Source organism: Lithobates pipiens, unplaced genomic scaffold (assembly GCF_037356315.1).
Source record: "Lithobates pipiens isolate NorthernLeopardFrog02 unplaced genomic scaffold, aLitPip1_a1.2 Scaffold_23, whole genome shotgun sequence".
In the NCBI taxonomy this organism is placed as follows: Eukaryota; Metazoa; Chordata; class Amphibia; order Anura; family Ranidae; genus Lithobates; species Lithobates pipiens.
Genome location: NW_027507785.1, coordinates 72,778,837 through 72,806,400, shown reverse-complemented (window position 1 = coordinate 72,806,400; position 27,564 = coordinate 72,778,837). Strand labels below are relative to the sequence as shown.

The 27,564-nt window shown below is 43.9% G+C and overlaps 1 protein-coding gene across 12 annotated transcripts in view; it reads left to right on the top strand.

Moving 5' to 3' along the window:
• Nucleotides 1-27,564, top strand: part of MITF (melanocyte inducing transcription factor) — a 339,864-nt gene that overhangs the window by 125,011 nt on the left and 187,289 nt on the right. The window contains exon 1 of one of the 12 annotated variants that reach the window (XM_077451862.1): nt 7,485-7,829. The exons of the other annotated variants lie outside the window; for them this stretch is intronic. Coding sequence (XP_077307988.1) covers nt 7,786-7,829 — 44 coding nt within the window. The 5' untranslated portion in view covers nt 7,485-7,785. Of the gene's footprint in view, nt 1-7,484; nt 7,830-27,564 lie in introns of those variants that run through there. 12 annotated transcript variants of the gene reach the window in all.

Sequence of the window (27,564 nt, the reverse complement as noted above, 5' to 3'; positions counted from 1 at the left end):
TTTTTTGCACCTTTGTAACCATCTTTAATTATATACCCACCATTGGGTTTCTTTGCCCTGTTTCCCCTCCCAATGCCCCTGTGTGCCAAATTTGGGCTCATCTTCAACATTTCAGGTCCCTTTTGAAGGCTTGGTCTCGTGTTGTGACTATGTTTCATGTTACACCCATATTTAGGGTGTAATGTGAATTTTTGCATAGGTAGACTCTGCCTTTAACGTAGGAACCCTGTGTGGTCATGAGGAAGATGGACCATCCAGGTGACACATCAACATGTGCCACCAATGACAGGTACAACAGAAGGCTTAGTCCACCTTTGTGACCATGGTTCATGTTATACTCACCATGTTTTTGTTTGTTTTGCACTGGACCCCCAATGTTCTGTTTCCCCCTGGCTGCACCACTGCCGTCCGGTGTTCCGCATATCCCTGGAACCATCTTTCCAGTCAAAGAACAAATGAAACCTTGCTCTGGATGACAAACAGTTTTTCTTTTGGCACATAGAGGGTACAGCGCTTCTATCCTTAGCACAACTTCTTTAATAAGAGTTAAAAATAGGCGCAGCTTGCCAAGGGTTCTAATCACAATCCTTGGAATCTAACACTCTGTAACATTTTGTTCTATAGTATAAATAAAATCGGAGGCTCCATACTTTCTAAAGGTTAGGTTTGCTAAACAAGCCTGACTGCCCGCTGCAGAGTCCTGGCAGAAGCGCAGCAAGCGAAGGGATTAGCCGGCGTTTTTGTACGATTTACGGGTTTTAGAGATGTAAGTCTCGCTTTCAGTTTTTCTACCGCTGGCACATACAAGCTGCCCGGTCTGGGAGCCTTTGCTGGCTCTTGATGGTGTTTACATGAGTTGGTCCCTGGCGCGGCGCCAACAATACCTAAAATACCTCTGAATAGAAACCCGCTCGTGAGCGTCCGAGAGCAGAGGATACAGCTAACAATAGCCAGAGATTATTGGTTATTTTTAGAGGTGTGCAAAGCGCCTGTGCAATTCGCCAAAGGCCAGCGATTCTGAAGAAAGAGAGGCGCGCGCTCACGTCTTCGGACGCACATTTCCCGCATTATTTCTGGGGGGCATTTAAAATATTTACATGGGCTGAAATAGCTTCAGTTTTTTTTTAGTTTGCTAAGCTAAGCAATTGGGAAAATAAATCCCATTGTGAGCTGATAAATAAAATAAGTGAATGGGGCTGATGACTAATTTGCAACTTAGGAACAATAAAACATTTAATTAAAAAAAAATCTGATTTTTTTTTAGCAACTTTTTAAATATTTTTATTTTAGAATTTTTTCTTTAGATGAAAATGTAACTTTCAAGCTGAATGCCAGGCACACAGCTAAATACAAAGATATAATGTATATATGAGGGCTGTCAAAAGATGTGTATATCTGTCCATCCAGTCCTGAGATTTACACAGTTCTGCCACACAGTGCATCCCTTTCTGGCAGGGAAAGACACCCAGCCCTTCTGTACTGCAGCATTATCAGTATGTTCTTCAACCTACTCTGTGATTGGGCATTGAAAGGAGAAGCAGCAGACTGATGACCTCATCTCTCTGTCATTCTGCTATCTCCTCCTATCAGCCTGCTACTTGCACTGCGGCACCCCTCTCTGAGTTTTATTGTCCAGGCAGTGCAGTAGTCTACAAGAGGGTAGATTCAGTTATGTACATTACTTGCATTAACAAAAATACATTAGGCAACCCTGGAGAGATACCTGACAACATGGAAGGGATCAAAGATCTCCAGGGTGCAGCAAGCAAGGCCTCATTAAAAAGTAAGGAAGGCTGGAAGGGTTCAGGGGTCAGTAGTAAGTAATGTAGATATCAGAAGCCAGTGGTATGTAATGCAGAGTTTAGAGATCAGTAGTTATTGACACAGAGTACAGAAGTCAGTAGTATGAAACGCACAGTGCAGGGGTTAGGAGTACTCTAAGTCATGTGGAGTTAGAGCTGCCACCTCATCCCTTTAAACCTGAACACCTTTGAATTACACAGGTTCTGAGGCACTTTTAACCCTTTCTTCAGCGGCTAGCGGGTGTTAAAAGCACCATGCTAGCGGGCGAAAAGGGCTGCTAAAACGATGGTAAAACGACACTAAAACCTGCGGCGCTTTACCGCTAACGTACCCCCGCCCCAGTGCGAAAATAGCCTCAGTGTTAGTACAGGGCTTAGAATAGTCGCAGTCTTCCTATGCTTTAAAAGACTAGAAAATGATCCTCTGTACCGCAACTAGCTGAAGTAAAATTACATTGGATTCAACGTCTGTGTCTTGAAGAGTTAAGCTGCTTGTGGATTATGCCAAGTCAGCAGGTGAGCGTAGTGTCTGGACAGACTCGGTCTAAGAAGGTATGTCAATGCATAAAGCCGCGTTTGAAACAGAACACGCTGAGCTGTTGTTATTACAACACAGGACACATTTGTTTTCTGCCCTCTGCCATGCGAATGGAATATAATGATAATGTCGCACAGTGAAGGAGAATGCTCTCTTTGGCGCACCAATAGAAATTCACCAGCAGCATTAAGGGCAGTCTGGTTTGTTTAAATCGGGCTGCACACTAATGAGTTAATGAATGTTCCTACAAATACCGATATCTGTACAAAAAATTGAAATCGGTGCGTTTGATGACACGACGAATGTTGTTTGTAAGGACCTCAAAAAAGTTTACTTTTTACATTTAACTTTGGAATTTTGTTACCGCAAATAAGCAGGAGCTTCTTTTGGGCGACAAGCTTGACGCGTTGTGTGAGAATCGTAGAAAGACCGCACTGCGCTCAGGTGACATTAAAAATGAACGGCACCCAAACATGAGCAGTGCGTTTTGGCATGTCATATTATATGATGTCATGTTATGTTATGTGATGTCATATTATGTGATATCATGTTATGTTATGTCATGTCTTTGAATGTCATGCCATGTTATGTTATATTTTGTGATGCATGGTTTGCGATTTCATGATATGTGATGTCATGGTTTGTCTTGTTATGTCATGTCATGGTATGTCATGTGATGTCATGGTATGTCATGTCATGTGATATCATGTTTTGTGATGTCATGGTATGTCATGTCATGGTATGTCATGTCATGGTATGTGATATCATGGTTTGTGATGTCATGGTATGTCATGTCATGGTATGTGATATCATGGTATGTCATGTCATGTCATGGTATGTGATATCATGGTTTGTGATGTCATGGTATGTCATGTCATGGTATGTGATATCATGGTTTGTGATGTCATGGTATGTCATGTCATGGTATGTGATATCATGGTTTGTGATGTCATGGTATGTCATGTCATGGTATGTGATATCATGGTTTGTGATGTCATGGTATGTGATGTCATGGTTTGTGATGTCATGGCATGCAATGTCATTTTATGTCATGGTATGTGATGTCATGGTTTGTGATGTCATAGTATGTCATGTCTTGATGTCATGTGATGTCATGGTATGTGATGTCATGGTATGTCATGTCATGGTTTATCATGTTATGTGATGTCATGGTATGTGATGTCATGGTATGTCATGGTATATGATTTCCTGGTTTGTGATGTCATGGTATGTGATGTCATGGTTTGTGATGTCATGGTATGCAATGTCATTTTATGTCATGTCATGGTATGTCATGTCATGGTATGTCATGTCATAGTTTGTGATGTCATGGTGTGTCATGTCGTGATGTCATGTCATGTCATGTTATGTGATGTCATGCTATGTCAGGTCACGTTGTATGACATGACATGTTATACTATATACAGTGGATATAAAAAGTCTACACATCCCTGTTAAAATGGCAGGTTTCTGGGATGTTAAAAAAATGAGACAAAGATAAATCACTTCAGTACTTTTTCCACCTTTAATGTGACATATAAACTGTACAACCCAATCGAAAAACAAACTGAAATCTTTTAGATGTTGGGAAGTAAAAATAAAAAACGAAGAATATGGTTGCATAAGTGTGCACACCCCTAAACGAATACTTAGTTGAAGCACCTTTTGATTTTATTACGGTCTTTGTGGGTATGAGTCTACCAGCATGGCACATCCTGACGACAATATTTGCCCGCTCTTCCTTGCAAAAACATTCCAAATCGGTCAGATTCATGGCAAATTCAGCCATACAGTTTGTGAGCCGTACACCCAATGCGATCCGATTCCCGTCCGATTTCACAGTTTGCACTGCGATCTGCGAACCGATCTGGGGGGGGGGGGGTGGTGTCATTAACTTCACATTCACTCCCGAAGCGGTTCGCAGATGTCAGTGTGGCCCGCCTGCGATTCAGGTGTGATGTGAGAACAGGAATCGCAGGGCTTCCCGCAACGCACCGCTGTGAACCGAGCCTTACTTTTCTGGGGAGAACCCAAAATTTGGGATTTCCTTTTACTTTCACTTGCAATGAGAAAGGCAAACAGGACACATAGGGGGCGAATTACTAAAATGAAAATGTCTCAAAATCTGGTGCAGCTGTGCCTGGCAGCCAATCAGCTTCTAGCTTCAGTTTGTTCATTTGGACCCCTTTCACACTGGGGCCGCCCGTTCACTGACGGTAAAGCGCTGCTTGTTTTAGCGCCGCTTTACCGCTGTTTAAGCTCCACTTTTTGGCCGATAGCGGTTCGCTTTTAACCGCAAAGAAGGGGTTAAAAATGCTGTGTTGCATCGCTTCTGATTTCTGATTTCAATGGGCAGGGGCATTTTGGGAGCACTGTTTACAGCTCCAAAAATGCTGCTTGCAGGACTTTTTCTAATGTCCCGCAAGCGCACCGCCGCAGTGTGACCGCACTCGGGTTTTCACACTCTGGCCACATGGGAGGCGCTTTACAATGCGCTATTTCTAACGCACAGCCCTGGTTCACATTGATGCGACTTGGCATGCGATTTGACATGCCAAATCACATGCCCAATTGGCAGCTATTGCCCGCAATGGAACCGCCCGAATTGGTGCACCCCGACTTTACGGAGCCGCACCAATTCCCAAAAGCAGTTTCTGTACTACTTTTGCTGATTTTGGGGTGCGATTTCCATTGCCATCCATGCAACAACCCGCACAGATGTCTCTGAGAGTGTCCCCCCCCCCCCGAAGTCTGGACTGAAATGCAGAAATGAAATGGTGAGAGTTCGCCATTTCGTTTCCCGCCAGTCAGTGTGAACCTGGGCTAAAAGGGCTTTGAAAATAAGCCCATTGCGACTTCGTTATGCGACTTGAAATTTCCAAACGGCATGACAAGTCACACCCTATTGTCGGCAATGGAACCGTTCAAATCGGTGCCGCACCAATTTGAAAAAAAGGTTCCTGCCAGGGTTGCACCGATAGTATCGGTATCGATACCGAGTATTTTCAAAAGTATTGGTACTCTTGCAAATGCACCGATACCAGAAACTGATACTTTCAGGCTCGTTTCTTTGAGCTGTCAGCGGGTCTCCCCTGTGTTAAAGAAGTCTAGTAATTGGAGCTGTTAAAAAAAAAGAAAGCAGCCAGCAATGTTTATTACCAACATTGCTCAGCCCTGAAACACTAAAATAAAAAGAAACATTGTTTCATTTTGTATCTTTCTGTTTCTTCATCTGCAGATCAAAGGGATGAACAAATGATCCTCTGTTTAACCCCTTAATAACCTTTAATTTACTCTAATCAGCCTTAATTACCTCCCTATTCTCCTCCATTTAATTATTATTTTCCTGCTTTTTTATTTGTCTATTTTATAAACGATAAACAATTAAAACTTTTTTTGTTTGCTTTGTTAGTGAATATTTTTACACATATATATTAAAGTGGTGTTCCACAAAAAAAAAAAAAAGATAAAAATTCCGAAAAAAAAGAAGAAAACATTGGGAACTTTTTATTTTTTAACTCACCTCTAAATGCCCGTTGCTAGGGTTCCCCTCGTAGTCTGCCTCCTTCAGTGCCTGGGCTGGTGACATCCCTTCTCCTCGGCACAAGAAGGGCTCAGCTCTGCCCTCTCCCTCCTGTCAGTCATCTGGGACACGTGACAGGTCCCAGATAACTGTGCGGCCAACCACGGCGCGCGGCGCCGCTCACACATGCGCAGTGGGTGCCCCACAGCCGGGTGCCCACAGTTGCAATGCCGGCGCCGCAGAGAGGAGTCGGAGACAAGTGGGGCTTCATTCCCCCCGCATCGCTGGACCCTGGGACAGGTAAGTGTCCGATTATTAAAAGTCAGCAGCTGCAGTATTTGTAGCTGCTGACTTTTATTTTCATTTTTTTTTTAGGGGAACTCCTCTAACATATTTTTACACATTTCACATCGAAAAAGCGCAAAAAAAAAAAAATCTATTAATTTAATTTGTAAATAACTTTGCAATGCTTTGTACCATTGCTGACAGCTGACGTTAAAACAAAAACAGTTGCGGTAGGTATCGGTAATTGGTATCGATGAGTACCAAAAATAAAAAGTAGGTATCGGTAATTGGTATCGATGAGTACCAAAAAAAAAAGGTAGGTATCGGTAATTGGTATCGATGAGTACCAAAAAAAAAAAAGGTAGGTATCGGTAATTGGTATCGATGAGTACCAAAAATAAAAAGTAGGTATCGGTAATTGGTATCGATGAGTACCAAAAAAAAAAAAAAGGTAGGTATCGGTAATTGGTATCGATGAGTACCAAAAATAAAAAGTAGGTATCGGTAATTGGTATCGATGAGTACCAAAAAAAAAAGGTAGGTATCGGTAATTGGTATCGATGAGTACCAAAAAAAAAAAAGGTAGGTATCGGTAATTGGTATCGATGAGTACCAAAAATAAAAAGTAGGTATCGGTAATTGGTATCGATGAGTACCAAAAAAAAAAAGGTAGGTATCGCTAATTGGTATCGATGAGTACCAAAAAAAAAACCGTAGGTATCGGTAATTGGTATCGATGAGTACCAAAAAAAAAAAAAAGGTAGGTATCGGTAATTGGTATCGATGAGTACCAAAAATAAAAAGTAGGTATCGGTAATTGGTATCGATGAGTACCCAAAAAAAAAAAGGTAGGTATCGGTAATTGGTATCGATGAGTACCAAAAAAAAAAAGTATCGGTATTCGTTGTAAAAAATAAATCAAAAAATGGTATCGGTGCATCCCTAGTTACTGCGCTATTTTTTTTTTGCGATTTCAGGTTGCGACTTGCGTAAACCTCTGTTGCATGCAGTGGCGCAGCACCTGAAATCGCACCGACTTGCTGCTTTGAACTCGCGCTGGTTCAGGTGAAGTAGTGTGATTTCAAAGCAGGGCTCAATGTGAAGCAGGGCTAAAACCTGGAAGCTGATTGGCTACCATGCAGAGCTGCACCAGATTTTGCACTCTCCGGTGTTAGTAAATCCCTCCCGTAGTGCAGCATGTACGGTAGAAGAGTAGATTGTAGGGTGGATGGGAGGAGTAGAGCGGAGGGATGTGATGAGCGAGTCTCCTGTGTAGGTGATTGCTGACACCCCCCTCCTCCTCCTCCTCCTCCTTCTCCTCCTCGCTCAGCTTTCCCTTTCGCTCTCCTTCCTCCAGCTGCTGACAGATGATTGGGCCGGGATCTCCGGCAGCTGCTGCCCTTGGCACTGCTGGGCCCCCCCAAGGTTGTCCTGTGCCCCAGGTAGGTGCTGGATTGAACAGGTCTGTCGCAGCAGACGGGGGCACCTCTCTCAGCTCTCTCCTGATTGGAGTTGCTAGGGTGGAGGGAGGACCCTCCCCCCGGTGACACAGGCAGGCACAGCTCAGTGTGACATTCACTGGTCTCCAAGGGCTCACACATCACCTCTAAGGGGGACACAGGAATCCAATCAGGGCAATGGAGACGCTGGGGGTGCAGATGTACCGCCCTCCTCTCTACCGGTAAGTCCCGGCGCCGACTGCACTACCTGCATGGGGTGGGGGCATTTTTGGGACGATTGTCTATGAAATATCGATTTATTTTTTTATTTTTTTTGCAAAGTTGTCTTTGTAACATATCAAAGTAATTCGAAACTCTCAACGAAATATTTTATTCAAAGTTTATTTTGCCTTCTAAAGATAATCAGACGATCGCACGCTGCCTGCCGGTGTATTTCTGCATGCAGAATCCGTCGTGGGCTGGCGATACACTATACAATCTGATTGTACAATCTCCTTTACATCTCTCACCAACTATATAGTACAAGAGCCTACAGGATTGGATACTTATTGAATATATTGTTTACGTTTGTCGTATTACATCTCGTATTACAGAGTTATGGGAAGTCTAAAGGAGACAATCAGATTGAATGGTGTATGGTCAGCGCTATGGCCCCCGTACACACGACCTGAAAATCAGATGAAAAATAAGCGATCGTACGATAATCGGATTGTTAGTACGGAGCTTTTTCGAGAAGCCGATCGCGACAGTTCATATTATCCGATCGGACAAACACAATTTGTTTTTGAGTATACCAGATCGTACGATTTTCGTGTAATCAGTACAGTTGTTGTCTGAAAATAGAACACACGACATCACTTCCAATTTTTTATTCTGTCGTACGAGAATTTTCATAACCTCTCCATTTTCGATATGCGACTAACATGCAAAAAAAAAAAAAAGAAAATTGCATGTACGGGGCTTTAGACGGGTCATACACTATACAATCTGACTGTGCAATCTTGTTTATATGCCATCAACAACGTAGTGCAAGAACCTGCCCCGATCTGATGCATAAGGCTGGCCATACACTTTACAATCTGATTGTACAATCTCTGTTAGATCCACCGTCAACTATGTAATACAAGGGCCTGTCTGATTGGATACTTATTGAATGGATTGTTTAGGTTTGTAGTCATATTATAGAGTTTTGGTAAAGCTAATAGAGATTGTGTAGAGGGATTGTACAATCAGATTGTATGGTAAAGCTTTAGACTGGCCATACACCATACAATTTCATTGTACAATATACAGTCATCTATGTAATACAAGAGCCTGCCTGATACTATAGGAATAGAAGGTGTAGGTTTGTCCTCATATTGCAGAGTTTTGGTAGATTTGAAGAAGGTTATACAATCAGATTGTATAGATTAGTGATGGTGAACCTCGGCCACTCCAGATGTTTTGGAACTACATTTCCCATGATGCTCCTGTACTCTGCAGTGTAGTGGAGCATCATGGGAAATGTAGTTTCAAAACATCTGGAGTGCCAAGGTTCGCCATCACTGTTATAGTGTATGGCCAGTCTAAGGCTAACCATACACAATACAATCTGATTGTACAATCTCATTTAAATATACCATCAACAACATAGTGCAAGAGCCTACCTGATCTGATGCATAAGGCTGGCCATACACAATACAATTGTCTTTAGATCTACCATCAACTATGTAGTGCAAGAACCTGTCTGATTGGATGCTGATTGGATGGATTGTTTAGATTTGTCCTCATATTACAGAGTTTTGTAATTTTAAAGGAGATTGTACAATCTGATTGTTTGCTGTATGGAAGCTTTACCATACAATCTGATTGTACAATCTACTTTCGCTTTACCAAAACTCTGTAATATGACAAACCCAAACAATGCATTCAATCAGTTTCCAATCAGGCAGGCTCTTACATAGAAGAAGATTGTACAATCAGATTGTGTAGTGTATGGCCAGCTTTCGAGTTACTAAAACTTTGTACTATGAGGACAGCCCTAAACAATGCATTCAAATACTATCACATCATGCAGCTCCTTGTACTACATAGTTGACCGTAGATCTAAAGGAGATTGTACAATCAGATTGAATAGTGTATGGTATGCATTAAGCTTACTGTACACACTGCAATCTGATTGTACAATCTGCTTTATCTTATCTACCATCCACTATGTGGTACCAACGACTGCTTGATTGGCTAGAGATTGGTTGGAGAGTTCCCTGTCACACAGTTTTGGTCGATCTAACGTTGATTGGACAGAGATTATACGGTCAGATTGTAACGTGTATGGTGATCTTGTTAGACTGGCACATGATATGATCTGATTGTACAATCGGCTAAATGTAGGCTGAAGGGTCCAAAAGTGAAAATAGTCTTCTAAATAAAATGTCACAGACCGTGATTGTAGGACGAGATTGTAAAGAAAGCCACACATGTTGTAACCTGATTGTATAATCTACTCTAGATTTACTGACACCAATGTAGCCTGCAGGTGTATGTGAGTAGAAATTTAATGGTTCACCTTTCTACAACACCGATATTGGTAAATCGAATCCAATCTTCTGTAAGCTGACCATACACTGTACAATATCCAATCGATCTTCCATCAGCTGTGTGATGCAAAGGCCTGTCTGATCCCATACAAATCCCATTCGTTGTTTCTATACAAAAGTGAGTACACCCCTCACATTTCTGTAAATATTTTCTTCTATCTTTTCATGTGACAACACTGAAGAAATGACACTTTGCCACAATGTAAAGTAGCTAGTGTACAGCTTGTATAACAGTGTCAATTTCCTGTCCCCTCAAAATAACTCAACAAACAGCCATTAATGTCTAAACCGCTGGGAACAAAAGTGAGTACACCCCTAAGTGAAAATGTCCAAATTGGGCCCAAAGTGTCCATATTTTGTGTGGCCACCATTATTTTCCAGCACTGCCTTAACCCTCTTGGGCATGGAGGTCACCAGAGCTTCACAGGTTGCCACCGGAGTCCTCTTCCACTCCTCCATTATGACATCACAGAGCTGGTGGATGTTAGAGAACTTGCGCTCCTCCAACTTCCATTTGAGGATGCCCCACAGATGCTCAATAGGGTTTAGGTCTGGAGACATGCTTGGCCAGTCCATCACCTTTACCCTCATCTTCTTTAGCAAGGCAGTGGTCATCTTGGAGGTGTGTTTGGGGTCGTTATCATGTTGGAATACTGCCCTGCGGCCCAGTCTCTGGAAGGAGGGGATCATGCTCTGCTTCAGTATGTCACAGTACATGCTGGCATTCATGGTTCCCTCAATGAACTGCAGCTCCCCAGTGCCGGCAGCACTCATACAGCCCCAGACCATGACACTCCCACCACCATGCTTGACTGTAGGCAAGACAAACTTGTCTTTGTACTTCTCACCTGGTTGCCGCCACACATGCTTGACACCATCTGAACCAAATAAGTTTATCTTGGTCTCATCAGACCACAGGACATGGTTCCAGTAATCCATTTCCTTAGTCTGCTTGTCTTCAGCAAACTGTTTGTGGGTTTCTTGTGCATCATCTTTAGAAGAGGCTTCCTTCTGGGATGACAGCCATGGAGACCAATTTGATGCAGTGTGCGGCGTGTGGTCTGAGCACTGATAGCCTGACCCCCCCCCCCCCCAACCCTTAAACCTCTGCAGCAATGCTGGCAGCACTCATACGTCTATTTCCCAAAGAAAACCTCTGGATATGGCGCTGATCACGTGGCCTCAACTTCTTTGGTCAACCACGGCGAGGCCTGTTCTGAGTGGAACCTGTCCTGTTAAACTGCTGTATGATCTTGGCCACCGCGCGGCATGCTCAGTTTCAGGGTCTTGGCAATCTTCCTATATCCTAGGCCAGTGACTACATTTCCTATGATGCTCATGCACTCTGAAGTGTAGATGAGCATCATGGGAAATGTAGTCCCGAAACATCTGAGGTGCCAAGGTTCACCATCACTGGCCTAGGCCATCTATATGTAGAGCAACAATAATTTTTTCAGATCTTCGGGAAGTTCTTTGCCATGAGGTGCCATGTTGAACTTCCAGTGACCAGTATGAGAGAGTGAGAGCGATAACACCAAATTTAACACACCGACTCCCCATTCACATCTGAGACCTTGTAATACTAACAAGTCACATGACACAGGGGAGGGAAAATGGCTAATTGGGCCCAATTTGGACATTTTCATTAGGGGTGTACTCACTTTTGTTGCCAGCAGTTTAGACATTAATAATTGTGTGTTGCGTTATTTTGAGGGGACAGCAAATTTACACTGTTATACAAGCTGTACACTCACTACTTTACATTGTGGCAAAGTGTCATTTCTTCAGTGTTTTGTGAGATACTGTATATATATATATATATATTTATATATATACATATATATATATATATTCCTATATATATACAATCCTATACTCACAGTTGTTCCAGGGGAATAAAAATATAATAACAGCAATTCTATTAATAATAGTAATTGATCGTTATTATTATTATTATTATTAGATACACATAATATAACTGGGTACTGACATTTAAAGATAAAGTTGATAGCCAGGAAAAATCCAATTGCCTCTCAGGGGATCAGGAGGGAATCCCCCCACTGGAGCAAATTGGATAATGCTTTATGCAGGTTTTTTGCCTAAAAAAATAAAAAATTATAATATAATAATAATAAATATAAAAGCAATAAAGCATGATCCAATGTTTTACAACAGGGAAAAAAAATCCTTTCTGATCCCTTGAGAGGCAATTGGATTTTTCCTGGATCAACTTTACCTATAAAAGTCCGTACCCAGTTATATTATGTGTATCTAATAATAATAATAATAATAATAATAATAATAACAATCAATTATTATTAACCCCTTGCTTACTGGGCACTTAAACACCCTTCCTGCCCAGACCAATTTTCAGCTTTCGGTGCTCTCACACTTTGAATGACAATTACTCAGTCATGCAACACTGTACCCAAATGAATTTTGTGTCCTTTTTTTCCCACAAATAGAGCTTTCTTTTGGTGGTATTTGATCACCTCTGGGGTTTTTATTTTTTGCGCTATAAATGAAAAAAGACCGAAAATTTTGAAAAAAAACGCATATTTCTTTGTTTCTGTGACAGAATTATGCAAATTATTAATTTTTCTTCATAAATTTTGCCCACAATTTATACTGCTACATGTCTTTGGTAAAAATAACCGAAATTAGTGGATATTATTTGGTCTTTGTGAAAGTTAGAGAGTCTACAAGCTGTGGTGCGAATCGCACAAAATTGATCACATCTGATGTACTGGTGACCTATCTCGCTTCTTGTGACCCGAACAAGTCAGGAAAGTACAAATACCCCCCAAATGACCCCTTTTTGGAAAGTAGACATTCCAAGGTATTTAGTAAGAGGCATGGTGAGCTTTTTGATGTTGTCATTTTTTTCCCACAATTCTTTGCAAAATGAAGATTTTTCATTTTCTTTATTTTTCTCCACAAAATTGTCATTGTAATAGGTTATTTCTCTCACGTGGCATGTGTATACCACAAATGACACCCCCCAAAAAATTCTGCTACTCCTCCTGAGTATTACAATACCACATGTGTGGGACTTTTTCACAGCCTGGCCACATAGAGAGGCCCAACATGCAGGGAGCGCCATCACGTGTTCTAGAAGCATAAATTACACATCTAACTTGTTGACTACTTATTACACTTTTGAAATACCAGGACAATGACACGTGACACTGATGACAGATGGCACTGATACGTGGCAATGATGACACTTATACGTGGCACTGATGACACGTGGCACTGATGACAGATGACACTAATATGTGGCACTGATGACACTTTGCACTAATACGCGGCACTGATGACACGTGGCACTAATATGTGGCACTGATGACACGTGGCACTAATACGTGGCACTGATGACACGTGGCACTAATACGTGCCACCGGTGACAGATGGCACTAATACGTGGCACCAATGACGCGTGACACTGATGACAGATGGCACTGATAAGTGGCATTGATGACACGTGACACTGACAACAGATGGCACGTGACACTGACAGGTGGCACTGATGACAAATGCCACTGATACGTGGCACTGATGACAGATGGCACTAATACGTGGCACTGATGACAGATGGCACTATGTGGCACTAATAACACGTGGCACGGATGACAGATGCCACTTATACGTGGCACTGATGACAGATGGCACTGGGGACAAATGGCACTGACAACAGGTGGCACTGGGGACAGATAGCACTGCGGGCAGGTGGCACTGGGGTGGGGTGGATTGCACTGGGGTGGATGGCACTGGGGCGGATGGCACTGGGGCGGATGGCACTGGGGCAGGATGGCACTGGGGCGGATGGCACTGGGGCGGATGGCACTGGGGCGGATGGCACTGGGGCAGGATGGCACTGGGGGGGGCATGGCACTGGGGGGGGGTGGCACTGGGGGAGGATGGCTCTGGGGGAGGATGGCACTTTTTTTTTAAACTTTTTTTTTACTTTTTTTTTTTTTTTTCTTTTTTACACTGACGGCTGCTGCAGCCGTTCTTCTCTCCCCTCTCACACGCTGTCTGTGTGAGGAGGGAGAGCGGCGCTGAGAGATGATCTCATATGTTTACATATGAGATCATCTCCCATTGGACACGCCGATCACGCTGTAAACGGCCGCTGTGATTGGCCGTTTACAGCGATCTGTGTTTGCCTGTCCCCGGGGGACACGGCAAACACAGAACTTCCGCGATGCGCGCCCGCGGCGGCGCGCATTGCGGAAGTAAACACCAGGCCGTCCAGGGACGGCCAGGCGAGGGAAGCCGCCCGCCCTAAGGCCGTCATTCGGCTATAGGGCGGGCAGGAAGTGGTTAAAGTGATTGTAAAAGTTTGTTTTTTATTTTTTTTAAATAACAAACATGTCATACTTACCTCCACTATGCAGATCGTTTTTCACAGAGTGGCCCCGATCGTCCATTTCTGGGGTCCCCCGGTGGCTCTCATGGCTCCTCTCTGCATCAGATAATCCCATAGGAGAAGCGGTCTCCCGAGGGGGGGGGGGGGGTGTTACCTTGCAGGCGTGCTTCCGAGTCCAGCATTTGTGTCCATAGACATGAATTTTGGACTCGGCCCCGCCTCCCGGCTCCCACGTTTGATTGACAGCAGCGGTGGCCAATGGCTGCACTGCTATCAATCTATCCAATCGGGGCCCCGTGGAGAGAGATAGCGCGTCCTGGCCGAGGGAATTACAGGGCTCAGGTAAGTAAAATAGGGGGGGGGGGGGCTGGGGGGCCGGTCATTGTCTGCCAGGTGTTTTTTCACCTTTACCACTTAACCCCCGGACCATTTGGCTGGCCAAAGACCAGAGCACTTTTTGCGTTTCGGCACTGCGTCGCTTTAACTGACAATTGCGCGGTCGTGCGACGTGGCTTCCAAACAAAATTGACGTCTTTTTTTCCCCCCATAAATAGAGCTTTCTTTTGGTGGTATTTGATCACCTCTGCGATTTTTATCTTTTGCGCTATAAACAAAAAAATAGCGACAATTTTGAAAAAGAAAAACATTATTTTTTTACTTTTTGTTATAATAAATATCTCCAAAAAATATATAAAATTATTTTTTTTTCCTCAGTATAGGCCGATATGTATTCTACATATTTTTGGTATAAAAAAAAAACCCGCAATAAGCGTTTATTGATTGGTTTGTGCAAAAGTTATAGCATCTACAAAATAGGGGATAGTTTTATGGCATTTTTTATTATTTTTCATTTTGTTTTATGAGTAATGGCGGCGATCAGCGATTTTTATCGGGACTGCGACATTATGTCCCACAGATCGGACACTTTTGGTGTGATTTTAGCACCATTGTCACTTATACAGAGATCAGTGCTATAAAATTGCATTGATAACTGTAAAAATGTCACTGGTAGTGTAGGGGTTAACCAGGAGGTGGCGCTGTAGGGGTTAAGTGTGTCCTAGAGAGTGATTCTAACTGTAGGAGGGGATGGGCTAGCTGTGACACATCACTGATCACCACTCCCGATTACAGGGAGCTATGATCAGTGACAGTGTCATTAGGCAGAACAGGGAAATGCTTGTTTACATCAGCATCTCCCCGTTCTTCCTCTCCGTGAGACGATCGCACACTTTTGGCGCGATTTTATGACCATTCTCATTTATACGGTGATCAGTGCAATTAAAAATGCATTGATTACTGTGTAAATGTGACCGGCAGTGAAGGGATTAACCACTAGATGGCGCTGTAGGGGCTAAGTGTGTCCTAGGGAGTGATTCTAACTGTGGGGGGGGGGGGCTGTGTATGACACGTCACTGATCACCGATCCTGATTACAGGCAGCTGTGATCAGTGTCCTGTCACTAGGCAGAACAGGGAAATGCTTGTTTACATTAGCATCTTCCCGTTCTTCCTCACCGTGAGACGATCGTGGGTATCCCCGTGGATATCGAGTCCACGGGACCCGCGATTGCGCTCACTGAGCTCCTGGCGGGCGCGCCCGCAAGCCGCCTCTTAAAGGGCCATGTACAGGTATGTGATTCTGCCTGTATGTGCCCTTCTGGCGCAGTATATCTGCGTGAGGTCGGGAAGCGGTTAATGCATAGAATGCACGAGAGTTTACAACCCCTTTAATATTATTGCTGCTATTATATATCTAAATTGTGAAAATATGTTTATTAGCTAAATAATAACATCAATGATAATAATAATAATAATAATACTATAGTGTCCTTATTATTATTATTCTTACTGATGACAGAGTGGTGATAAAGTGATGAGCTCACACTATTGGACAGAATGCTCATGGCACTTGCTCATGAAGTTACACCGGGTTTTGTCTTGCTACAAAGTTACAATGTACAGTCTCATCACTTGGAGAGAGGGGACTGTGGCAATGCTTTGTTCTGTGTGCAGCGGACTGATGACATCATCTGAGCCTAGACAAAGTCAGTGAGTTGATCTGAAGGAGGGCTTTGTAATAACACAAGGTGGATCTCATTGGAGAATGACGCTGTTGCTGTAGATCAGTGATGGTGAACCTCGGCACCCCAGATGTTTTGGAACTACATTTCCCATGATGCTCAACTACACTGCAGAGTGCATGAGGATCATGGGAAATGTAGTTCCAAAACATCTGGGGTACCAAGGTTCGCCATCACTGCTGTAGATGGTGAGATGTCGGGAATTGCCCGTGTGAAGTTGGCGGCGGGTGCGCAGTGTCCATAGAAGGAGGACGTCTCCGTCTCTCGGAGGATATTTGTGTGGTTGGTGTGTTTATTTCTCCTATTAATTGTGACGGAGGTCAATCTCTTGTCATGTTTTGAATGCTTACACGGTCTTGTCTATATTTACTAAGCATTCTCTGTCTCCGGTGATGTAATGCGGAGAGCTTGTAACACCGGTTTGGCTTTGGAGTTTCCGAAGTCCCCTGCTTCCAGAAATAGCAGCCAGGCTGGCGGAGTCTCATCTGTCGAAGTGCCTGAAAGATGGACTGTCACTAATGCCCATAATAAACCGGTAGATTCTCCGGGGGTTATTTACTAAAGGCAAATCCACTTTGCACTGCGAGTGCACTTGGAAGTAAAGTCGCTGTAGATCCGAGGGGGACATGCAAGGAAAATAAAAAACAGCATTTTAGCTTGTAGAAAGAAGGATCCACCCCTCCAGGCTAAACCACCAGAAAACTGGTCGCTCCAAACAGCATTTTAGCTGGCACATGATTGGATGATAAAATCAGCAGAGCTTCCCCTCATTTCAGATCTACCCCTTAGATTTAGAACGACTGCACTTCCTAGTGCTCTTGCAGTGCAAAGTGGATTTGACTTTCGTAAATAACCCCCAGTGTGTCATTTTCAGACTCTCAGCTGCCAGTTTTCCAATGATCTGATATTTCTGTTTTGGGTGGAATTATTCTCTAAATTTCTCATTATGGGAGGCAGTGAAGCTTAAAGTGGATGTAAACCTGATTTTTTTTTATGTCATAATGTAGAGCAGGGATATGCAATTAGCGGACCTTTAGCTGTTGCAGAACTACAAGTCCCATGAGGCATAGCAAGACTCTGACAGTCACAAGCATCACACACAGAGCCAGAGGCATGATGGGACTTGTAGTTTTGCAACAGCTGGAGGTCAGCTAATTGCATATCCCTGATGTAGAGTATAAGATTTCCTATCATTTGAGCCCAGTCTTACCACAAAGAGTTAATCCAGCTCTGAGCAATCCTCTTTTATTGTTTAGTGAGATAAATCTTGACAAACAGAGAAAAACTTTGTCAAATCCTCCCCCTTGCTGTGAGTGACAGGTGATTTACATATCTTGTACACTAGCACTAGAGATACCCATTATTTTTTTAATCCCCCCACTGCTTTCTTCTGCTGCTCTGCCAGGATTGGATGTTCCCCACCTCAGCATAATTGGGCATGCTGAAGTCATGTGGTTACTTTACTGTCTTTTCACTGGATGTTAGAGATCATAGCAGAAGTTCAGTGTAAGAAATACACAGGAGAAAATGCATGTTGATAAGGGGAGTGTAGAGGTGGGCGGGGAGTCTACTGACATCAAGACTCCACCCACTGAGCTCCAGACAACAGACCCACCCACAGAATCTGCAATCTGGGTCTCATAACAGACAGAGGGGAGACATTTGACAGGTAAGGAGGCATGTATATCCTTATAGATAACCCCTATGGCAGTAGTTTAGAAAGGATGAGAGTGGGTTTACATCCACTTTAAGTAATGAAAACATTTTGTAATTTTGAAGGTGTCTCACCCTCTATGTGTTCTTGCATTCCAAAAAACACAGCAAGAGTAGTGAGATGCTCTTACCAAGATTTGTAATGGCTGTGGCAAGGGCTTTTGCACCACTAAGGTTCCTTAGATATTTAAAGCCGGTGGATGACCCGACTTCATTCAAAAGTTAAATTCAGTGTTCAGTTTTACTGTAATACCAATTACCACGTTAAAGTGGTTGTAAACCTCAGACATGAAATATGAACAAAGCATATCCTTCTATAGTGTGTACTTATCTTAATCCAGAGCACTTTTGACAAGTTATCTCAACACCAAGAGATAAAAAGGTGAAGGGGGAAAAAGCTTCAACACACTGCCTGTGATTGTTGGCCTCAGCTCTGTTCCTATGTGCTATGTGAATAAATAAAAGGGAGTTGGGACTTTAAATGAAGCACCCGAAGGTTCCTCCATCCGGGTAATGAATGAAGAAATGTGCTGTGTGAAGGGGGTGTGTCTCTTCCCTCCAATCAGCTCTCAGAGCTCTCCTCACTGAAATCTACAGAGTGTAACTTTAGATCTCCGCCCCCTGCTTTCTGACAGCTCAGACAAGCTTTATAATTTCTGCACCTTGAATGGCTGTAGAGAAGAGAAGACTGCAGATAAACAGGCACAACTTATAAAGGACAATTTGTATCATCCATGTGTATCACCTGAGGCCAGTCACTTCACTGGGTATATATAAGGGTTTACAACCACTTTAAATCAAACTCCAGGTAAGGTAGAGTCCACAGAGTTTACTGCTATGTTCTCCTACATTCAGTGTGAAAGAAAAAAAGGGCACTAGGATGCAGATGGCTCCTGCCGCCTAGCCTCCATGGTTGCTAAAACGCAGGCAGCTCCTGCTGCCCAGTATCCTTGGTTGCTAGGATGCAGGCAGCCCTTGCCATCTAGCATTCTTTTTTGCTAGGCCACAGATGTCTCCTGCTGCCAACCCTTGGTTGCTAGAATGCAGGTGACCCCTAACGTCTAACATACTTGGTTGCAAGGACACAGATGGCCCCTGCCTCCTAGTGTCCTCAGTTGTTAGGAGACAGGCAGCTCCTGTTGTCTAGTTTCCTTAGTTGCTAAGATGCAGGCAGTCCTTGGCGTCTAGCATCCTTTGGTTGCTAGGATGCAGATGCCCCCTGCTACCTAGTCTCCTTGTTGTTAAAACACAGATGACCTCTGATGCCTAACATCCTTGGTTGGTAGGATGGAGACAGTCCCTGCTGTCTAACATCCTTGGTTGCAAGGATGCAGGCAGCCCTTTCTGCCTAGCATCATTAGTGGCTAGAACACAGATGGCCTCTGTCTCTTTGCGCCCTTGATAGCTAGAACACAGACAGCTCCTGTTGCCTAGTATCCTTGGAAATTAGGATGCAGATGGCCCCTGCCATCTTGCATTCTTTTTTGCTAGGCTGCAGGTGTCCCCTGCCACCTAGTCCCCTTGGTTGCTTGAAAAGAGGTGAACCCCAACATCTAGCATACTTGGTTGCTAGGACAAAGATCTCCCCTGCCTCCTAGTGTATTTGGTTGCTATAATGCAGCTGCTTCTGTCTAGTATCTTTGGTTGCTAGGATGCAGCTAGCCCTTGCCATCCAGCATCCTTGGTTAGTAGGATGCAGGTGCCCTCCACTGCCTAGTCTCCTTGATAGTTAAAACACAGTTGACCCCTGATGCCTAAGGTCCTTGGTTGCTAGGATGCAGACAGCCCCTGTCATCTAACATCCTTGGGTGCTAGGATGCAGACAACTCATGCCACCTTGCATTCTTGGTTGTTAAGACACAGAGAGCCCCTGCCACCTAGCCTCAATCTTTGCTAGGATGAAGGTGGCCCCTACTGCCTAGTGCCCTTGGTTATTAGGATGCAGGTAGCCCTTGCCAAATAAGCATCTTTGGTTACTAAGACACAGGTGGCCCCTGCCTAGTCTCCTTGTTTGCTAGAATGCAGGTGATCACTGCCATCTAACATACTAGGTTGCAAAGTTGTGGGCCACTCCTGCTACTTGGCATCCTTGGGTGCTAGGACTTAAGCAGCCCTGCATCCTAGCGTACTCCATTACTAGGATGAAGCAGCCCATGCTGCCTAATGTACAAGTGACCCTTGCCACCTAGCATCTTCAGTTGCTAGGATGCAGGCAGCCCCTGCCACCCAGCCTTTCTGGTTGTTAGGATACAGGTTATGATATTCGTTCTGTGGCAGCATCTGTTCCCACTTGAAAAATCAAACTTGTTTTTCTGCATTTTATTATATTGGGGGCCCATCAAAGTCAATGGCAGCACATCAAAACACATACTGTATAACATTCTGATTGTATTAATCAGTTCCTGCCCATGCTATAGCCAAAAGACAGCTACAGCGCGAGCTTACAGTGCCGGGAGGGCGTCCACGGATGTCCTCCCATGCTCCCGCTGCCCAGAGGCCCCCTGTGGCTGATCACAGATTGGGGTAAAGAGCCAATCACAGCAGCCCTTTACCATGTGATCAGCTGTCAGCCAATGACAGCTGATCACACGATGTAAACAGAAGCTGGTTATTGCCTTTTTTTCCCTCACGCTCACAGCGTAAGGAGAAAAGAAGAAGGCCAATAACCAGATTCTGTTAAAGGGACATCGGTCCCAACATTACCCACCAGTGCTGCTAATCAGTGCCCACCAGTGTCACCTATCAGTGCCCATCAGTGCCGCCCATCAGTGCCGCCTACCAGTGCCCATCAGTACCGCTTATGAGTGCCCATCAGTGCCGCCTACCAGTGGTGTCCATCATTGCCACCTCTCAGTGCCCTGCAGTGCCGCCTATCAATGCCCATCAGTGCCACCTTTCAGTGCCCATAAGTGCCATCTGTCAATGCAGCCTCATCAATGCCACCTTATCAGTGCCTCCTCATCAGTGCCACTTATCAGTGTCCATCAGTCTTGCCTCATCAGTGCCCATCAGTGCAGCCTCATCAATGAAGGAGAAAAATTACCTGTTTGCAAAATTTTATAACAAACTATGAATTAAAAAAAAAAAAAATTAAAAAATATTGTCTTTTTTTGTTTGTTTAGCAAAAAATAAAAAACCCCAGTGGTGATTAAATACCACCAAAAGAAAGCTCTATTTGTGTGAAAAAAATGTAATTTGGGTACAGTGTTGCATGACCGCGCAACTGTCATTCAAAGTGCGACATTGCTGAAATCTGCCTGGGCAGGAAGGGAGTGAAAGTGCCCAGTAGGCAAGTGGTTAACAAGCATGGGTCGATGCCTGTTAACCTTATCCACTCCAAATTCTAAATTCAAAAGTGCTTTGAAAAGTTGCGTTTATGTCAACGCACAAAGATAGCGCACGTTGATGCATGACAAAGCACCTACCTAAAAAGTACCTTTACGGAGTCTACGCACACACATAGCGCCCTAAATATTTGTCTTGTCTTAAACCATAAGCACCGTATGGAGAAATGAGTCCAGGAATTGATGTATATCATGCAGATGTGAGGACCAGCCTTGCCCACCTGGCACTCCTACATCTGATATTCTTCATGCGTCAGCAGATTTGCCTGGCAGAGGAAGGCGGAGGGGTGCGGACACCTGCGGGCACGCTGGCTTTTGTCACAGTTACAGACAATGAGACCTGCAGGACCCGGTTTGTCCTAGTTAATATCTAGCTGTGCTCTGATGTCTTGCACAATCGGCTCACACACCCCTCACACGCCTCCACTACACCTTCATCATGTGGCACATACCTACCGCTTACATGTGACCTGCCTAGCTCTATTCATCACATCCCCCTCCTCATTCTCCGTGTCCCTTCTCTTCTAAATATGGCTGTTGACCCTTCCGGATTGCCAGGCACTCTCTCCGATTTCATTGTTCACTCATCTCTGTTTATTGCTGGCCTTGTCAAATACTAGAAGACTGATATCAAGAATTTTCAGGCCCCGGTCACACTTCAGTGGAATTGCGGGCCGAATCGCAAATTTTTGCCATGTTTCTAAAATGCACAGCACTTTTAGATTTAACGGCACCCCAAATGCGCTAAGAAAGCAGTGTTTTGTCATGTGACAAAGCGATCGAAAAGCACCCAAAATTGCACTGTTCAAAAATTCACCAAAGCCAGCTCCAAAAAAAAAAGGTACAGGGGCTACTTTGATGCGTTGAGGGCGGCCTATTCAAATAAATGGTATCATTCTAAAAACATGAAAATGTGCAAAATGTGACACGGCAGGGTCGCTAGATGAGAACGGGGCCTCAATGTCAAATAGGGGTTGATTTACTAAAGGCAAATAGACTGTGCACTTTGCAAAGCGCAGTTGCACTCTACAAGTGCAGTTGCTCCAGAGCTTTGTAAATTAGGTAAAGCTTCACTTTGCAAAGAATACCTAATCACATGCAAGGAAAATTAAAAAAAAAATTTTTTTTGCTTGCACATGATTGGATGATGGAAGTCAGTAGAGCTTCTGCTCATTTACTAAGCTCTGGAGCAACTGCTGTTGCAGAGTGCAACTCTAGGGGTTGATTTACTAAAGGTATATAGACTATGTACTTTGCAAAGTGCAGTTGCACTCACAAGAGCAGTTGCTCCAGAGCTTAAAGTGGTTGTAAACCCTGTTACACCACTTGTACCTACAGGTAAGCCTATAATAAAGCTTATCTGTAGGTACTGTATACAGTGGTGTGAAAAAGTGTTTGCCCCCTTCCTCATTTCCTGTTCCTTTGCATGTTTGTCACACTTAAGTGTTTCGGAACATCAAACCAATTTAAACAATAGTCAAGGACAACACAAGTAAACACAAAATGCAATTTGTAAATGAAGGTGTTTATTATTAAAGGTGAAAAAAAATCCAAACCATCATGGCCCTGTGTGAAAAAGTGATTGCCCCCCTTGTTAAAACATACTATAACTGTGGTTGTCCACACCTGAGTTCAATTTCTCTAGCCACACCCAGGCCTGATTATTGCCACACCTGTTCACAATCAAGGCATCACTTAAATAGGGGCAAACACTTTTTCACACCACTGTATATATCTCCTAAGCCTGCACATTTAGGAGATATTTACCATAAATGCTTGCACCAATGTCATCGGCGCATACTCACTGAAGAAACGTTTCTAAAGGGCATGTGCTGTGACCAGTGGCTCCCGCACGCATACGTGTGAGTGACATCATCGCAGCTCCAGGCCAATCGTAGCCGGAACCTGCGAACCTGTAAAGAACTCTGGCAGACATGTTGTTGGTCACAGCAGTGTACGGGGACCGCTGCAACAGCTTCAAACTAAGGTAAGTATTTCATAATGAGCTAGTATGCGATGCATACTAGCTCATTATGCCTTTGTCTTGCAGTGTTTTTTTTTATATTGGTTTACCACCACTTTAATGAGGTAAAGATTCACTGTGGATGTTTGCTTGCACATGATTGGATGATGGAAATCGGCAGAGCTTCTGCTCATTTACTAAGCTCTGGAGCAACTGCAGAGTGCACAGTCTATTTGCCTTTAGTAAACCAACCTCTTTATATCCTTCTTTTGCAGTATTTTTTATTTTTTTTATTTTTTGGATTGTAATGGGGTTGATTTACTAAAACAGGAGCTTGTGGAACCCAGCTTACCTTGAAGAGCTCTGGAAGCTCCTTGTCCAGCTTCCCCGGCCCCTCAGACGTGTAAGTCACCGTGTGTCTATTAGGGGCACAGGATGACCAGTCAGGTCTGCACCAACCAGACTCACCGTACAACCACTCCAGACTCAGCATTTCCTTTTACCCCTGTTACCTGGGGTTCTATATGTGTAGTTTGTGTTGAAAGTTGGGACAGTAATATTTCTGAACAATATTCCTCAAGAAATATATGAAGATAAATTCCACTTTTCGTCTCAGACCATTGCTAGATAGTTTGAGGTGGGTGGGGGTTGTTATATGTTTGTTAAGTGCCTGTGTGCCTTGGGAGCAACCTATTATGGGATGTATATGTGTATGTGGGTTAGATGCTAGAGGGGAGGGGGGGTTCTCCGGCAGCCCCTCCCAAAGTTGGTCTACTCCTGGAAAGTTGAATATACATATGTGTCATGTTACTGGAGGAGGTAACTTTTATCCTGCCTTGTCTCATTATGCAAAGAAGGGGGGATTGTCCCCTGAGTGTATATCTCTTATGTTTGTTACCACCCTACACTGATGTCTCCACAAGTGACTGGGTGGGCTAAGGGACCTTGTAGCATGAAGCTTGAAGCTACAAAATGCTCAATATTAAAAATCTATTTTGTTTTAAAAGGTGTGTCTGTTCATACCTAAATGCTGCTTATCCCGCGAAAAAGTACAGGAGCTCCTTTTCAGGCAGGTTTGGGTGTTTTTGACCCCATTGACTTCAATGGGAGCACCTGAAAAGATGCATGAAAATGTGTGTTATATGTGTTTATTAGGTACTCCCACATGGGGCCAAAAATATGTGATCATGACCCACGGAAGCTCTTTTTGCATTAACATACCTCTTTACTCCCAATATGTCTGGACACCGTGGTCACCTGCTGACTTGACATCATCCACAGGCAGCCTAACACTTCAATAATCCAACATAATTGTACTTCAGCTAATTGCAGTATAGATTATGTTTTTTTTTCCAGTATTTTAAGTCAAATTTAGATAGGCAATGACTTTCCAAATCTTGCCTTAAAGTACTAATACTGACCGAGGGAAGATGAAAGAAACAGGGAGGGTCTACCAGAACTAAACTAACTAGCACCCAACAGAAGGGGAGAACATGCCAAATCACAGAAATAAACAAGTAGTGGTGGATGTAAACACCACTAAATGTGAACACACTACACAACACAGAAAAAATAAATTTAAAGCAGAACTTCACCCAAAAGTGGAACTTGCGCTTATTTGCTCCCTCCCCCTGTCCGGTGCCACATTTGGCACCTTTTAGGGGGGAGTGGGCAAAAGGTATCTCTTTTTGACAGGTCTCTGTCCCCACTTGCGGGAGACGGAGCCGCGACGTTGTCCCTCAGAAGTTCGGCCCCCTTCCTCCACCGCCGGTCCAATTAGAAAGCACAGTGTGCTTCACGCATGCACAGTAGGGAACCATCTGTGAAGCCAAAAGGCTTCACTGCTGGTTTCCCTTAGTGGAGATGGCGGCGGAAGCACCCGACAGCCGATCTGAAGATCGGCTGGGGTGCTGACATTGCGGGTTCCCTGGACAGGTAAGTGGCCCTCCCTGTCTTTAGAATGCTTCAGATTGTCAATGAACAGGGAGACTCTGTACACAGTGCTTACTTTTCATTCACTCTGCAGCTGAGGCTGCACAGAAGGGATTGAGGAATCTGTGTCCTCAATCTTTTTTTTACTGAGACATTGGGTGTCTGTTTAGACCCCTGATATTTCACCAACCCCCATAGGGATGTTCAAAAAATTTTAAAAATCAAACACGACAAGTTTTTAAAAAATAATTTAAAAAACATAATTAATGGCTCATTCTCACAGGTGTTCTCGTTGCCTGAATAAGTGGTCTGTTCTTGCAGCTGGAGCCGCCTGTTTGGTTCACGGTTCCTGTCAGCTAGGTTTATGGGGCTTTATGATTGCTAACAGCAGCCCTGCTAATGATTGCTACGGTAGATTGTCTAATACACCATACATCTGGACAGATTTCTCTGGATGTCCAGGAGGACAACCTTCTGTGTCACAGAATCCTACCCTTGCTTTGTGCACTGGTGCGCAGTCATGTTGGAACAGGAAGGGGCCATCCCATAACTGTTCCCACAAAGTTGGGAGCATGAAATTGTCCCAAATGTCTTGGTATGCTGATGCCTTAATCCTTGTACACACGGTCGGAGATTCCGACGGAATGTGTCTGATCAGACCGTATTGTCGGATAATCCGACTGTGTGTGGTCTCCATCGGACTGTTTCCGTCGGAATATCCGACGGACCAGCTTGTCTATAAAATTTTCCGACAACATGCTCTGATCGGACATACTCCGATCATGTGTAGCCTGCTCCGACGGACAAAGTGCCACACATGCTCAGAACAAATTCCTAGACCAAAGCTATTGGCTACTAGCCTGAACGTAGTCCCGTCGTAACGAAATAACGCCATCACGTTATGTACAATCGGATTTTCTGACAACTTTGTCCAACCGTGTGTATGCAACAGTTTCAGACAAAATCTGTCAGACAAAATCCAACGGATTTGGTTGTCAGAATGTCCCTTTACTGGAACTAAGGGGCCAAGCCCAACCCCTGAAAAACAACCCACACACCATAATTCCCCCCCCCCTCCCTCCCACCAAATGATTTGGAGGAGTGGTCCAATACTTTTGGCAATTTAGTGTGGATAAGTGAGTTTGAGGTGGAGGAATTTTATTGGCCTGCACAGAGTCCTGACCTCAACTTGATAGAACACCTTTGGGATGAGCGGAGACTGTAGGCCAGGTCCAACATCAGTGCCTGACCTCATAAATATTTTTGTGGAAGACTGGTCAAACATTCCCATAGACGCACTCCTAAACCTTGTGAACGGCCTTCCCAAAAGAGTTGAAGCTGTTATAACTGAAAAGGATGGACCAACTTAATACTGAACCCTACGGACTAATGCCGCATACACACGAGACAGAAAAAGTCAGACGGGAGCTTTTCATCATATATTCTGATCGTGTGTATGCCTCACCGGACTTTTTTACATCGATGTACCTAGAAATAGAACATGTTTCAAATATTTCCCATGGAACCAATTCCTATTCCTGTATGCTGTTTCAACGGACCAAAAACGACGCATGCTCTGAAGCAAGTACGAGACGGAGGCTATTGGCTACTGGCTATTGAACTTCCTTTTTCTAGTCCCCTCTTACGCGTTGTACGTCACTGCGTTCTTAATGGTCGGACTTTGCTGTGATCATGTGTAGGCAAGAAAGCTTGAGCGGAATTCCGTCTGAATAAACTTTGAAGGTTTTTCTGACGGAATTCCGCTCAAGCTTTCTTGCCTACACACGATCACACCAAAGTCCGACCTTCAAGAACACAACGGGAAAACCGGTCGTGTGTATAAGGCATAAGACTGGGATGTCATTAAAGTTCATGTGCGTGTAAAGGCAAGCGTCCCAATACTTTTGGTAATATAGTGTATATCGGTGTGGCACTCTTATACTTCATAGTTGTTTCTGAAGCGCCCCCTAAAGGTG